Source organism: Gopherus flavomarginatus, chromosome 2 (genome assembly GCF_025201925.1).
Source record: "Gopherus flavomarginatus isolate rGopFla2 chromosome 2, rGopFla2.mat.asm, whole genome shotgun sequence".
Classification (NCBI taxonomy): Eukaryota; Metazoa; Chordata; order Testudines; family Testudinidae; genus Gopherus; species Gopherus flavomarginatus.
Genome location: NC_066618.1, coordinates 230,419,533 through 230,435,519, shown reverse-complemented (window position 1 = coordinate 230,435,519; position 15,987 = coordinate 230,419,533). Strand labels below are relative to the sequence as shown.

The window sequence follows — 15,987 nt, the reverse complement described above, 5'->3', positions numbered from 1 at the left end:
CGCATGGGAAATGTCAGATATCAACTCTGACCAATAAAGCAATCTGTATGTACAATCCGGCACATAGAAAACACAATGTACCTTTCCCAGTTAAACATTGTTAAGATTAATATAAAATATAATAAAAAGAAACTCACCAAAAACGGGTCATTTTTAAGATTCTGAACCTTCTGTGCAGCTGATTTCCCTTTTGTTCCAAACACAACAACTTGAATATCGGGAACTTCTTCTGGTATGTGTGTACAGTAGACCCACATTTGCCATTGTCCTCTGCTTTTAGTATCAAAGTATTTTACTGGATCAGATGTCACGGTCATTTCTATATTTAGAAGAAATATATATTCAGAATACATATCTTTCTTATAAGTCACCATAAATCATTACATTAATTTATAAAATTGTAATTTACTCAGAAGTACTTAGTCATGCAACATTAAATTGTGTAAGCAAAAGACATTTCATTGGCATTACCTTTTAATGGAATTACTAGTTCTGTAAAAGCTTTCTTTGAGTGTTTGCTGATCCAGTCCTTGTGAGCAAAGATGTGAGTGGCAAAAGGGTAACTTTCTTCTTTTATAACAATTTTTTCCAAGAACCAGTCATCTGATTAAAACAAATATACTAATTTATTGCATGTCAAGTAACAATGATAAGCTCTGCCTACACAGGCTGAGGCTTCTGATTTAAACGAGAATGCAGAGGACTCAGCAACTCACAGAAGACATGCAACACCTCCCAGGTTTGGGGCTACAGAGATTTCTTATTAGTGATTATAACTCAGTCAGCTCAAGAGTTTTCTCCTCCTTCACAGGAGGAATATTACTGACCCAAGAGTGCAATAAATGCATGCTACACTGTACCCATGTGACATGACTTTTTTGGCAACACAGGCAGGAAAGAAAAGAAAACTAATATAAAGTGTGTTTTTAAAATGGCCCTTTCCCTACTTTTCTTGCATATAACAATGAATTATTCCAGGACTGGTGTATTATCATCAGCCTTTGAGGATCAGAAATGAGAAACAAATCCACATACATCCCAACTGAAACTGAAGCTACTGGCTTGAGATTCCTGAACTGCACTTGGTTCTGACATATTCCTGACTGTTTTTAAGCTAATCCTAAATAGGAGTAAACTATTTTGGCGAAATCCTGGTCTTACTTAAGTCAATGGGAGTCATGACTCTGAATTCAGTGGGGTCAGGATTTCACCCTTTCTCTTTAAGCAATAAGAGGCAAATAGCCCCCTATTAGGGTTTTTCCTATATAAATTACTTGAAACTCCATGAATTTGGCTCCTGAATTTTCCACATGTTCTTGCTCTCAATGGTGGGCGTAGGGATGGGGAACTGGGTTCGCCACTCTCAGAGATGGTCTGCAACTTGTTGATCTCAGGAGATTTGCAGAGGCCAGGGCTACCTGCATCTCTTCGCTGTGTCTCCATATGGCTACTTGGCCCGCATGGCACTGAGAGTCCTGAAGGAGCCATGATCCTACACTGTCCCTAACGGTCACTAACTATTTTGAAGTTGCAGCATTATTTATAATGAGAACTGGAGGGAGTTGGGAGAAATGATGCTGCAGAGAGTGTAACTTTCTCTGTCTGCCACTCCACCCACATCCCCAGAGCCCCTTAAACACCTGCGAATGGATTTCTATAGGAAACAAGGACAGTATTTTGAAGCCAACACTCCCCTTCTTCCATGCCCCTCTTTTTACCTCAACTGATTGATCTTTGTTCGTCTCCCCTGGTGGCAGAGGAAGAAAGCATTTCTCCCTGACTGATTAAGGATTTATTTTATACCTAATAAAAATGTCCATAATTTTAAAAATTGAAAATTAAAACAGTGTATATAGGTATTGGGGTGGGGAATGATAGCCAAATGAGATGCAAAACAAGAAAGAAGAACATACTTTTGCTGGAAAACAAAAATGTTTGCTGAATCTACTGGCAGACCCAAATATATCAAACAAGCCACTTATTGCAAAAAACAAACAAGAAATGCCTTGTAATTTTTCACTATGTAATTCACTGGATACTGTTTATGATTCTCCTATAGTACATTGACAATTTAAATGAAACCAGGTTATACACAATCTAACACAAAACACAGAAAACAAACTGAAAAGGTCCAGCAATTTCAATTTTTTCACTAGTTTCCAAATAGAACAGACCTCATTAAACGTATGATCTGTAATCATAATTTTAACAGATGTTTTTCTGCATTTCTGACTCCCATTACATCTGATGATAATCAATGTTGTTATATGGTATTTGTTATAATACAATGCTGTATATTTCAGGCACCTAGTTTGTTTTAAAATTATTATACAGTACCTTTTTTAAAACTTTTAAATCCAACAAGAACTTGGTTCAGCTTGCCAAGGTGAACTGCTTTGATTCTGAAAACATTCACCTGCAATTTGAGAATAATTTAAATTGTGGTTTTGCACGGTAGGTATGTATGACTTATGAATTTACCTCTGCATAAGTGGACATTGCTTTGTATGTTAGTGCACTTTACTTTACCCTTATCATGTCATTCCATTTCTTTCAAGTGCATAATAAAACAGTATGTGCTGTAATTGTTATTTCCACTGTCAGTGACTAGTATGACTTTTCTGATGAATTTTAAAGTATCACTATAATTGATAAACAGTATTTTCAGAAACTTTGATGCTCAGCTTGAAGTTCCGGTAAGATGCTGATTTCTACTAAGCTTGTAGGATGAAATAACTAATTTGGATGAATTATGACTGTTACAAGAAGTGACATCATACCTATGTATCTATATTAGGATTTTCTACGGAAGTCATCTCCATCACACAAAAGAGGTTCTCAAGTACTTTAGATTTGCATGGTGAAGTGCTCAGTGAACTTAATGGAGTCTTTTGATCTTCTTCTTTCCTGGCATAAGATACACACGCACACACGCAGAGTTTTTGGTTTGTTTGTTTTCTCACTCTTTTCCCAGACACCTCTCTTCAGTCTAATTAGAGGTGGGAACGCTCTCATAAAAGCATGATTAACTTTAAGCACATGAGACTTAGGTAGCTGCTTAAAATTAAGGGCATGTGTTGTTGAATATGGATGGGATTACTTGTGCTTAAAGTAAAGAATGTACTTAAATATTTTGCTGACTCAGGCCTCCAAGATCAGGGTCTTGAAGCATGCGATAAATAATTGAATTAGTCTGACCACTTTGGGAAACTTCTTCCACAACAAAACCTCCACAATTAAGGTTGCTTTATCTCTGGTGCTCACAAACTTCTCCCAGACTTTGTTATTCTAGAGAGGAACAGTTGTTCAAGTGAGTTCTGAATGAAGATGCAGTTGCTGATGTAGCTTGATTCTGACCCAGTAAGGGCCTTTAAGATCAGGCCAAAGACTTGAACTGGCAATGGAAACCCTACATGGCTACCATGTTCAGTGCCAGGTATAATGAATTATGACTGCCTAGCCTGGAGTCAATGAACACATGGAGTACTCTGGCAAATTCTCATCTGAGAGAAAGGGTGAAGTATCAAGGTCAAAAAAGTAAGTGTTTTGTCAGATTGTCGTCAAGGAGGATAGGGTAAAGAATACACTCAGGAGAGTAGTGGGCACCATTAATCCAAAGAATGCTGTTATTACTTGAACTCTAGAATCTTTAAACAATACGTAAAAAATCAAGATACTGGACTCAAACAGATGGAAGAGTTCTGCTCGGGTGACATTGTTGCTCCCCTAACCAAACATATCAGAGAATGGGAACAGAAATTGGATATGTAAAAAGAAAAACTTGAGGACTCAAAGAACAGGAGTCTCTTCATTGTTGGAGTCAATCAGCTGACTCAGCACTCACAAAAATCAGTGAGTCAGTCCACGAGTTTCCTGCCTCAATTATTATTCTTCAGGGTACTTTAAAAGTGAATTTATTACAAGGAGAATAAAGAAAAACGCAGAGGCCTTATATATGCAGAAAGAAAACAGAACCACCACCCTTCTCAGCCAGCATTAATATTTCATGTCTCTACCAACTGCTTGTGGAATCCTGCTTTCTCTAAGTATCATGCTCACCTACCTACCAAATAGATGAGCCCACTGATTTCCGTACATTATCTTTCAAAGCCTAGGTAGCCCTACCATTCTAAGTCCTCTTTCACTACTGTCTCCCGATTTCCTTTGTAATGTCTGATCAGGGAGATTAACCCCATATTTATTGGGTATCAGGTAGAGCTTTACACTCTGCTGCAGAACTGTACAAATTAATTAGACTAACTGGAAGGCTGCAATAAGCAGCAAAGATCCAGTTTGTTTTTCATAAAACCTGGCTTCTGAAACTTTTAAGAATGAAAATCAGCAGACAAAATGAAAAGATGAGGGTTTAGAGCACAGAGAGAATATATGTCAAGTAGAAGATTCATTGAGGTACTTCAGCTACATTCAGAGACCAGGGTAATGTCTATCTGTTAAAGTAAAAAATATTATCAAAAGGTTTAATTTCATATGTTCTTCTGGAGTTCTTATTATTAGAGGATGCATAATAAAGATGGAAAAATTCAAAATGCAAAAGTAGAGAGATAATTCAGATGTATGAATCAAAAAGATAAAGGTCAAAAGGACTTAGGTAGGCATCACATGTTTTAGTCATTCAACAGCTGATAGATCAGCACACAGTAAGAAGCCATCAAGTTAGTGTGCACCATTCTCAACCACACAAGCGTTTCCCAGGTCCCCAGGTGTGGTCATTTGCTGCACTTCTCACTGCCCTGCCTCTGAAACAGTTGAGCTTGCACCAGAGAGAGCATGGCAGCTCGAAGCCAGACACTCTCTCATCAGGCTGAGTCATGAAGAGGGAGTTTCTTACAGTGGAAGCATCTCGTTCACATTCTGTTCACCACAATGTGGAAGCATCCGCTGTAGAGATGATCGGTAACATAGTCCAGATTGGTTTTCCACTTATGAGTCAGGGTTAAGGCCTCTCCTATACATATTTGCAAAGGGACAGTCATGGCAACTCCTGGATTTTGACAAGGAGGTTCTCCTCATCATGCCCTGGGGTGACTAAAGCAGCAAGCATTAAACTGAATCTGGATAATCTGGATTCTGGTTACAATGGTACTGGAGCAGTATTCATTGGTTCTTCACTTTCCGTTCAACACCACTAAGTGTTGAAGGGCGATCAGCTGCAAAAAGCTTAGTAACAGAGAAATGTATGTAGGTTCCTTATAGAGTGATTTTACATTGACCTTTGATAAAAATGTAATGATGCCTTGCAAATTTGAATTTGTATCAGACACTGAGGTCTAACAAGGTATCTGTAAGATTTTGATCTGAAATTTTCTTTAATTATCCTATTCTCTTACCAACAATTGTTCCAGGACTTTTTCTGCAAAAGTTTTTTAATTCTCAAAAACCAAGAAGATTTTTGCAAGGTTAATAAGGAATTTCTGAATGGATGAACTAAAGAAGAAGAATGAGGACTAGAATGGGACATTTACCTTATTATTATTTATTGTTTATATTGCTAGGTAGGTGTTCATGATGGTTCAGAAAGCACACAGTGCCATATTCATTTAAGCAGGCACAACACCAAGATATCTTATGGAGAGTTATGTACTCCCACCAATGGTGCATTTGGCCCATGGTTTAGATAAGTCACTGCATCAAGGAGTTTGTAATCTAATTTTCTGAACAAAAACACTTCATTAATTTAACTCGCTCTCTGTTGTGCAAGCTGATGGTGCAGAAGAACAATCACATTTCATCCCAGAGATGGTTGTCACTCAGTAGTAGGTAAAATGATCCCTATGTGGAATGGGCAGGCTGGTCAAGTACTTTTAACATCCTTTAGCATGAAAAGCTCTATGTAAACATGAGGTATTATTAAGGAGACATTTACAATTTCAATTATTTTTCCTCAGTTCTTTTACCTGGCCTCTGGCAAAAGTGATGGGTCCACTTCTTGAATTATTAAGCCATCTTTTCCCAGAGTCACCGCTCGCTCCTTGAATACAAAGATAAGCCTCTCCACTGGTATCTGCTTTCTTTATGTCTCCAGTGTGCACATGAATGGAATATTCCACAACTAAAAGAAAAATTTTAAAACAGGCAGTATAACAAGGGAAATTCTCTGCCATCTTGTCTCATAATTGGGTTCCTTACGAAAATGCTTAGGTTCTATTGTATTGTTTTATGTGAGGATCACTTGATATATTCTTAAAAAAGGAAAGGCACAGTACCATAAAATGGCACCTTAAAAGTTTTTAATTAGAGGCTGGGTCTATATAGAATGCAGTTATGCAGCTCCACAGATAGCTACGTAGTTCACTTTTTGTCAAGTTATTAAATATTATTTGTATTATGGTTGTACCTAGAGGCTTCTACCAAGATCAGAGTCCTATTGTGCTAGGCACTGTACAAACATATAGTAAGGTATGATCCCTGCCCCAGGTAGTTTATAATCTAAATATACAAGACAGACACAGGGTGGGAAAAAATATTATCCCCATTTTATACAAGGAGAACTGGGTCACAGAGAGATTAAGACCCTGCCTACATTACAGAAATTTGCAACATTGTAATGTAGTCAGTTTAGTTACACTGTCAATACAGTTACATCCTAATGAGTCACCCTGCTCCGATGTAAAGCAGGGTTGAAAACAGTGCATCTTAATCCAGTAGATTAACAGAGTAAACTGCACTAGCATAAACCCTGTTTTACATCAGCACTAAGCTCTACATCAGGGTGAAACTATGTCGGTGCTGGGGTAGGCCCTAAGTGATTTGCCCAAGGTCACATACTCTGTAACAGGGCTGGGAAACAACCCCGATCTCCTCAGTCCCAGTCCAGTGCATTAACTACAACACATTCTTACTCTCTGCATAAATCCCTGTTTGTGAATCCACAGAATGTAGCTTTCTTCCGCCCTGCAATGTCTCTTCCAGAAAATCAGCACTATTGACTACTGTATTCAATAACCTACAGAAAAACCTATACACATCCCTCCTGACCTCTTGGGTACCCAATCCCACTGCCTGTTTACATAGTCATCACTAGTTCTAATCCCTAAGGCTCTATATTCCTATTTGCCCCATTTGTATTTTTGTGTGTACACCATTTTCATCTTGCACTGGAGCAAGGACTGCACAGTCATAAAAAGCTGTGATCTGATTGTCTTAAGATGCTTTCAACTCATGTAATTATCCTCCAGTGAATAAACACATCAAGAGTATCAAGCTTGTTCATGCATCAGACCACAACACACTCACAATGATCTTAAAGTTAAAGCACACTGATATAAAATAATAGAAATGATCAATTAATATTTAAATCCTTTCAACTTCAGCTTTTACCTTTAAATAAAATATTCCCTTCCCTTTCTGCTGCATGAGAGATGAGGATGGGTCTTCAAAATCAGTTCAGGCTCTTGTAGTGAACTAGTAATTGGCCAGAAGGGGAGAATGCTGTTCTGCTGAGCAACCATATGGGGTTATGGGAAGGAAATCCTGTGTCTGTCAGCCCTGCCCAGAGAGTGGATCTTTGACGATACAGCTGTGACCACTTTCCTTGCTCTCCCTAGCCAAACAGTGGAAGTGGGGCAAGGCCTGAAAGAACAGGAGGGGCCATTGCTGCCTTCTCTGGCACAGGCTATGGAAGAAGAGCCTTGACAAGAGGCTGGGGAGGCTGCTGTCACTATGCACTGCAGCTTAACGGTAGTATTGGAGGACATTTAAGAATGGAGGAGTCAATAACTGGTTTGGGTACAGGAAGAGAAACCGAGGTCCAGTTTTTCAAAGCCAACAAGGGGATTTAGCCACACAACTAGTAATTCCAATGACAGTGGTGTGACTAGACCTCATATTCAGCTTTGAAAATCTCAACCTTAGCTCCTGCTTATTATGGTTATGCTTGTTTTGGAAGGGGTGAACTAATCAATAATGTACAGACACAGAACAAAAAGATTATTTTAGTTCTGATAGAACAACACCGTAGAGCACAGTAACATAACAAATTTGTGACCAGCTATACACCTAGGCTATTAGGAACTACAGGGAGGCAACAATGACTAACTATCTCAGATCCTTCTGCTTTAGAAGCATCAACTTGAGCTAAAGAAGAATTTAGCAATATGACACTTCGATTCCTTTCAGAAGGGGAAGTGGTATATTTGTAATTATTATTATTATTATTATTACTAAATAATAAGCACTTTATACCACAATAGTGACCCTTTAGGTTGTGGGTTCATCCACCAATACACACATACTTTGATGTATGGAAGGGCAAGTAATCTGGCTGATGAACTCACATCCTATCGCAATTATTGTTTAAGGCTTGATTTCAGAGGTGCTGAGTACCCACAACTTCAACCAAAGTCCCTAAATCTGCCAGGATCTATTCATCTTTGGCTGTCTCAGAAGTTTCAGCTCCCACTCATGCCAAAATAATCACCGGTATGCTGCAGAAATCAGAGAGGTTACAGAATGTAGGTCCAGAATGCTACAGAATATACAGGAATTGTATTAAAATTCCCAGAAGCTCATGAGGTCTTCATTACAGCAAGTTTCTTGGAATCCCTATGATAAATTTATGGAAGGTTTAAGAGTGATTGTTAAAAACACACTGTGAAAAATTAAGAAACCACAAGCTAAAGCTGTCGTTTATTCTCATGCGTAGGTGATGGCAAAAGAGAAAAAAAAAGTGTTCTGCAAGATATTTATTTTTAAACTTTTCCTACAGCTCTTTTCACAAGCTGGTGCTATTCATATTGAGTGTTATAATAAAAAAGTCTGAATACAAATATTGTGACATTTCATGTAGTCATTTTTCTAATCCTTTTAAAATATAAAAAGTTCATATCACTGAAGTAAGGGTTTTACAGGCCAATTTTGCATACAAGTAATAAGGGCTGTATATAGCCACACTGGTAACATTTATGTACATGTTGCAACACATTTCTGTTAGGTGGAAACATCTTTGTTTCTCCTCATCATTCAACTGTTTGTGGATGGCATGTAAAGAAGCCTCTTTTGTGAAAAGTATCAGAGGGGTAGCCGTGTTAGTCTGGATCTGTAAAAGCAGCAAAAATCCTGTGGCACCTTATAGACTAACAGACGTTTTGGAGCATGAGCTTTCGTGCATCAGATGCATCTGACGAAGCGGGTATTCACCCACGAAAGCTCATGTTCCAAAACGTCTGTTAGTCTATAAGGTGCCACAGGATTCTTTGCTTCTTTTGTGAAAAGTAACTTTCATTTCAGTGTGGCATTATTTATTGTATTCAAGGACTCCCCCATCACTTTAAAAAAAAATTAGCCTAGGTCTTGATCCAGCAAAGCACTTGACTACTCGTGTACTTGAAGAAGGTGCTTAAGTGCTTTGTTAGATTGAGGCCTAGAGTACTCTCTTTAAGGTGCCTTTGCCATATATTCTTAGGTGCTGTAAATCAGCCTACCTCTACTGAAGCAATGGAGCTGCACTGATTTGCATCAGCTGAGGATATGGCCCACACAATTTAAAGCAAATGATCTGCCTACGTGATATTTTGGCAGCAAGTTGTCCTGCCATTGGAAAAAATAGGTTTTAAGATGCAGGATTCTCTGGGTCAGCAGAAACAAGATATGTCACTGTTGTGATGCACCTAGAGTCTAGTCCTGCTAACCTTGTTCATGCAAGTAGATCTATTGAAGTCAGTAGACCACGTGTTTGAATGAGGTGAGAAGGATTTTTATTCATAGATTTCAAGGCCAGAAGTGACCATTGTGATTATCTAGTCTGACTTCCTATATAACAGACCACAGAACTTCCCCAAAATAATTCTTAGAGCAGATCATTTTGAAAAAAACATCCAATCTTGATTTAATAATGGCCAGTGAAGGAGAATCCACCACAATCCTTGCTAAATTTTTCCAATAGTTAGTTAACATCGCTGTTACAAATTTACAACTGATTTTCATAGACTACATATTAGCTTAGACTGTGTCTCAGATCTCCAAAGGGGTCCGCACCTCCAGTTGAAATTTTTGGGAAAAAAAATGAAAATAAAAAAAGGTTGAAAACTACTGATTTAGTACCAAGTATCAGAGGGTAGCCGTGTTAGTCTGGATCTGTAAAAGCAGCAAAGAATCCTGTGGCACCTTATAGACTAACAGACGTTTGGGAGCATGAGCTTTCGTGGGTGAATACCCACTTCCTCAGATGCATGTAATGGAAATATCCAGGGGCAGGTATATATATGTGTACTAGCAAGCAAGCTAGAGATAACGAGGTCAGTTCAATCAGGGAGGATGAGGCCCTGTTCTAGCAGTTGAGGTGTGAAAACCAAGAGAGGAGAAACTGGTTCTGTAATTGGCAAGCCATTCACAGTCTTTGTTCAATCCTGAGCTGATGGTGTCAAATTTACAGATGAACTGAAGCTCAGCAGTTTCTCTTTGGAGTCTGGTCCTGAAGTTTTTTTGCTGCAGGATGGCCACCTTAAGGTCTGCTATAGTGTGGCCAGGGAGGTTGAAGTGCTCTCCTACAGGTTTTTGTATATTGCCATTCCTAATGTCTGATTTGTGTCCATTTATCCTTTTCCGTAGAGACTGTCCAGTTTGGCCGATGTACATAGCAGAGGGGCATTGCTGGCATATGATGGCGTATATTACATTGGTGGATGTGCAGGTGAATGAACCAGTGATGGTGTGGCTGATCTGGTTAGGTCCCGTGATGGTGTCGTTGGTGTAGATATGTGGGCAGAGTTGGCATCGAGGTTTGTTGCATGGATTGGTTCCTGAGCTAGAGTTATTATGGTGTGGTGTGCAGTTACTGGTGAGAATATGTTTCAGGTTGGCAGGTTGTCTGTGGGCAAGGATTGGCCTGCCACCCAAGGCCTGTGAAACTGTGGGATCATTGTCCAGGATGGGTTGTAGATCCTTGATGATGCGTTGGAGGGGTTTTAGCTGGGGGCTGTATGTGATGGCCAGTGGAGTCCTGTTGGTTTCTCTCTTGGGTTTGTCTTGCAGTAGGAGGCTTCTGGGTACACGTCTGGCTCTGTTGATCTGTTTCCTTATTTCCTCGTGCGGGTGATGTAGTTTTGAGAATGCTTGGTGGAGATTTTGTAGGTGTTGGTCTCTGTCTGAGGGGTTAGAGCAGATGCGGTTGTACCTCAGTGCTTGGCTGTAGACAATGGATCGTGTGATGTGCCCGGGATGGAAGCTGGAGGCATGAAGGTAGGCATAGCGGTCGGTGGGTTTTCGATATAGGGTGGTGTTAATGTGACCATCACTTATTTGCACCGTGGTGTCAAGAAAGTGGACCTCCCGTGTAGATTGGTCCAGGCTGAGGTTGATGGTGGGGTGGAAGCTGTTGAAATCATGGTGGAATTTTTCCAGAGTCTCCTTCCCATGGGTCCAGATGATGAAGATGTCATCAATATAGCGTAGATAGAGAAGGGGTGTGAGTGGACGAGAGCTGAGGAAGCGTTGTTCCAGGTCGGCCATGAAGATATTGGCATATTGTGGGGCCATGCGGGTGCCCATAGCAGTGCCACTGATCTGGAGATATATATTGTCATCAAATTTGAAATAGTTGTGTGTAAGTATAAAGGCACAGAGCTCAGCAGCCAGTTGTGCTGTGGCATCATCAGGGATAGTGTTCCTGACAGGACCAACAGGACTCCACTGGCCATCACATACAGCCCCCAGCTAACACCCCTCCAACGCATCATCAAGGATCTACAACCCATCCTGGACAATGATCCCACACTTTCACAGGCCTTGGGTGGCAGGCCAATCCTTGCCCACAGACAACCTGCCAACCTGAAACATATTCTCACCAGTAACTGCACACCACACCATAATAACTCTAGCTCAGGAACCAATCCATGCAACAAACCTCGATGCCAACTCTGCCCACATATCTACACCAACGACACCATCACGGGACCTAACCAGATCAGCCACACCATCACTGGTTCATTCACCTGCACATCCACCAATGTAATATACGCCATCATATGCCAGCAATGCCCCTCTGCTATGTACATCGGCCAAACTGGACAGTCTCTACGGAAAAGGATAAATGGACACAAATCAGACATTAGGAATGGCAATATACAAAAACCTGTAGGAGAGCACTTCAACCTCCCTGGCCACACTATAGCAGACCTTAAGGTGGCCATCCTGCAGCAAAAAAACTTCAGGACCAGACTCCAAAGAGAAACTGCTGAGCTTCAGTTCATCTGTAAATTTGACACCATCAGCTCAGGATTGAACAAAGACTGTGAATGGCTTGCCAATTACAGAACCAGTTTCTCCTCTCTGGGTTTTCACACCTCAACTGCTAGAACAGGGCCTCATCCTCCCTGATTGAACTGACCTCGTTATCTCTAGCTTGCTTGCTAGTACACATATATATACCTGCCCCTGGATATTTCCATTACATGCATCTGAGGAAGTGGGTATTCACCCACGAAAGCTCATGCTCCCAAACGTCTGTTAGTCTATAAGGTGCCACAGGATTCTTTGCTGATTTAGTACCGTGGTAACTTGAGAGTTTGCCCACTGTTGCATGTGAGGGGGGACTGTGTAAAGGAGATGGAAATGGTTCTATAGATGAAAGACAGGGCAAGGTGAGACTCTTGGGAGAATCCAGTCCAATACTTGCTTTTCCTCCCTGGTACTGGATGAGCTCTACACTCCTAATGCTGCTGGCATTCCTTCAGATCAGGACATAACAGGAGAAAGCATGACTCTGCATTGGAAGCTGAAACTATGAATAGGATAGACGGGACACAGAACAAACAACATGTCCAGTTGAGGCTAGTGGGGTGACATGGGAAACATGAACACAAAGTGTAAGTCTCTCTGCTCTGGTGGCAGCAGGTACCAGGTCCAGGCTGGTGGCTAAGCTTGGAGGTTTTCATGCTAACCCCCATATTTTGGACGCTAAGGTCCAGATCTGGGAATAAAGTTATGACATGGTGGCAGAGGTGGGATGTAGACAGAATCCAGAAGCCAGTAGGAATATTATATTTTTCTTTTCTCTGCTAAGGGCTTTTTAGCAGAGAGAAACAGTTGGTTTTAAAAGGGAACCAGAGAGAATTTTTATTTCTGCTCTCTCTGGCAGTTTGTGGCTTGCATGTTAAGCGAGAAGCCATTAAGAGACTGTTGAGGGTCTTTTGTCATGCAATAGCCCTCCCATTAGGAGGCAAGTACCAGCACTTATATGCATGCAAATAAAGTGGTTTTTCTGGTTTCCCTTCATTGAACATTAGCTAGAGAGAGAAAAGGAAAAAAGCACTGTTGCTAGGCAGACTCCAGGAGGGAACAGAGCCTGCAGTTCAGAAGATAAACACCAGAGGGCACCCCAACACAAGAAAACAGGAACCATGACTTCTAAGGCAAAAATTGACGCCGAAGGACAAATCAAAGAAGCTGAACACAGGCGACAACTGGAAATAAAACAAAAAGAGATGGAGATGAAAGAAAGAGAAGAACAGATCAAAGAGGCAGCCTACCAAAGAGAACAGGCAGCCTACCAAAGAGAACAGGCAGACAAAGAGGCAGCCAAGGAGGCAGCACACAAAAGAAAACTAGAAGAAGAAGAGGTGGCCTACCGAAGGAAACAAGCAGAAGAAGAGTTGGCCCACAGAAGGAAGCAAGAAGAAGAAGAGGCGGCCCACCACCGAGAACTGGAAAAACAACAAAAAGAGAATGAAGAGAAGGAAAAACAGAGAAAACATGAACTGGAGTTGGCAAAAGCTGGGCTGCCTGTGCCAGCCAACCCTAACAACCCGGCGCCAAATATTGCTCCACAGCACAGGAAATTTCCCACCTACAAGGCAGGTGATGACACCGAGGCCTTCTTGGAAAATTTTGAAAGAGCCTGTCTTGGGTACAACATCCCCGAAGACCAGTACATGGTAGAATTGAGGTCACAGCTCAGTGGACCTTTAGCAGAGGTGGCATCTGAAATGCCTAAGCTGCAAATGAATGACTATAAACTTTTTCAAACCAAGGCCAGATACCGAATGGGGATAACCCCAGATCATGCCCGTCGGCGCTTCAGAACCCAAAAGTGGAAACCCGAGGTGTCATTTCCCAAACACGCCTACTACATTGCAAAAAACTATGAGGCCTGGATAACAGGAAACAACATTCAAACCTTGGAAGAACTGAACCTCCTCATACAAATGGAGCAGTTCTTGGATGGTGTTCCTGAAGACATCACACGGTACATACAAGATGGAAACCCCAAAGATATCGCTGAGGCGGGGGAGATTGGAGCCAAATGGATGGAACTGGCAGAAAGCAAGAAAGCTACTGTCAAGGGGAACGATTACCCCAGGGGGCACACAGACCATAAACCCTACAACCGAGGACAGCCAAAGACCCCACATACCACCCAAGTAAAGCCACAGATACCCTACCCTTCAACCTCACCAGTCTCCAGTAACTCACCTCGGCCCAGTGACCCATCAGATGGAAGATGCTTTAAGTGTAATGAACTGGGACATATCAAGGCCAAGTGTCCCAAGAACACCATGCGAGTGCAATTCATTACACCACCATCACACCAAAGATCCCCAGGCCCGGATGCCTCTCAAATACCCTTGGAGCGAAGGGAAAATTTGAGAGTGGGCGGAAAGAAGGTTACTGCGTGGAGAGACACGGGGGCACAAGTGTCAGCTATCCACCAATCCTTCGTTGACCCCAAATTCATCAACCCAAAGGCCAAAGTTACAATTTACCCCTTCATGTCACAAGCTGTAGACTTGCCTACAGCTCAACTGCCTGTCCAGTACAAAGGCTGGTCAGGAATGTGGACTTTTGCAGTCTATGACAATTATCCTATCCCCATGCTACTGGGGGAAGACTTGGCCAACCAGGTGAGGCGGGCCAAGAGAGTGGGAATGGTTACACGTAGCCAAACCAGGCAAGCTTCCAGACCCATTCCTGTTCCTGAACCGTCCACAGAGGCCCCGTCTGTGTTACCAGAGACCCAGACAGAGGTAGTGGACCCGGATTCCATGCCTACCACTGAAACAGCCACAGCATCTCCAGTCCCAGGCCCGGAACTGGAACAGCAACCAGCACCAGCAAGTGCAACCACATCTTCAACCTCAACGCCAGAGGGCGCCAGCGAGCCAGAACTGGCAGAAGCAAAAGACAGCCATACCCAAAAGGCTCAGCCAGAGCCTGAAATACCCTCAGGTGCACCAGCGGAGAGCGGTTCACCAGCAACGGAAACAACCCCATCACCTACATCGCTTCCAGAGGGACCAAGCCCAAGTCCACAGTCTGAGGAAGAACTGGTGACCCCAGCCTCAAGGGAACAGTTCCAGACTGAGCAGGAAGCAGATGACAGCCTTCAGAAAGCTTGGGCGGCGGCACGGAGCACCCCACCGCCTCTCAGCTCTTCTAATCGATCCCGGTTTGTTATAGACCAAGGACTTTTATACAAGGAAATTCTTTCTGGTGGACACCGGAAAGAATGGCAGCCGCAAAAACAGTTGGTGGTTCCAACTAAGTACCGGGGGAAGCTCTTAAGCTTAGCCCATGATCATCCCAGTGGCCATGCTGGGGTGAACAGAACCAAGGACCGGTTGGGGAAGTCCTTCCACTGGGAGGGGATGGGCAAGGACGTTGCCAAGTATGTCCGGTCTTGTGAGGTATGCCAAAGAGTGGGAAAGCCTCAAGACCAGGTCAAGGCCCCTCTCCAGCCACTCCCCATAATTGAGGTCCCATTTCAGCGAGTAGCTGTGGATATTCTGGGCCCTTTCCCAAAAAAGACACCCAGAGGAAAGCAGTACGTACTGACTTTAGTGGACTTTGCTACCCGATGGCCAGAAGCAGTCGCTCTAGGCAACACCAGGGCTAACACTGTGTGCCTGGCCCTAACAGACATCTTTGCCAGGGTAGGTTGGCCCTCTGACATCCTTACAGATTCAGGGTCTAATTTCCTGGCAGGGACCATGGAAAAACTGTGGGAAACTCATGGGGTAATTCACTTGGTTGCCA

At 42.2% G+C, this 15,987-nt stretch overlaps 1 protein-coding gene across 7 annotated transcripts in view; it reads right to left on the bottom strand.

Annotated features, from left to right (window-relative positions):
* The window catches only part of RP1 (RP1 axonemal microtubule associated), a 320,592-nt gene that overhangs the window by 87,980 nt on the left and 216,625 nt on the right, over positions 1-15,987 (bottom strand). For all 7 annotated transcript variants that reach the window (XM_050938879.1, XM_050938878.1, XM_050938875.1 and 4 more), the window contains 4 exons: positions 5,916-6,070; positions 2,338-2,416; positions 472-603; positions 138-319 (listed from right to left, as the gene is read on the bottom strand). In XM_050938879.1, the coding sequence (XP_050794836.1) occupies positions 138-319; positions 472-603; positions 2,338-2,416; positions 5,916-6,070 (548 nt within the window). The remainder of the gene's footprint in view (positions 1-137; positions 320-471; positions 604-2,337; positions 2,417-5,915; positions 6,071-15,987) is intronic.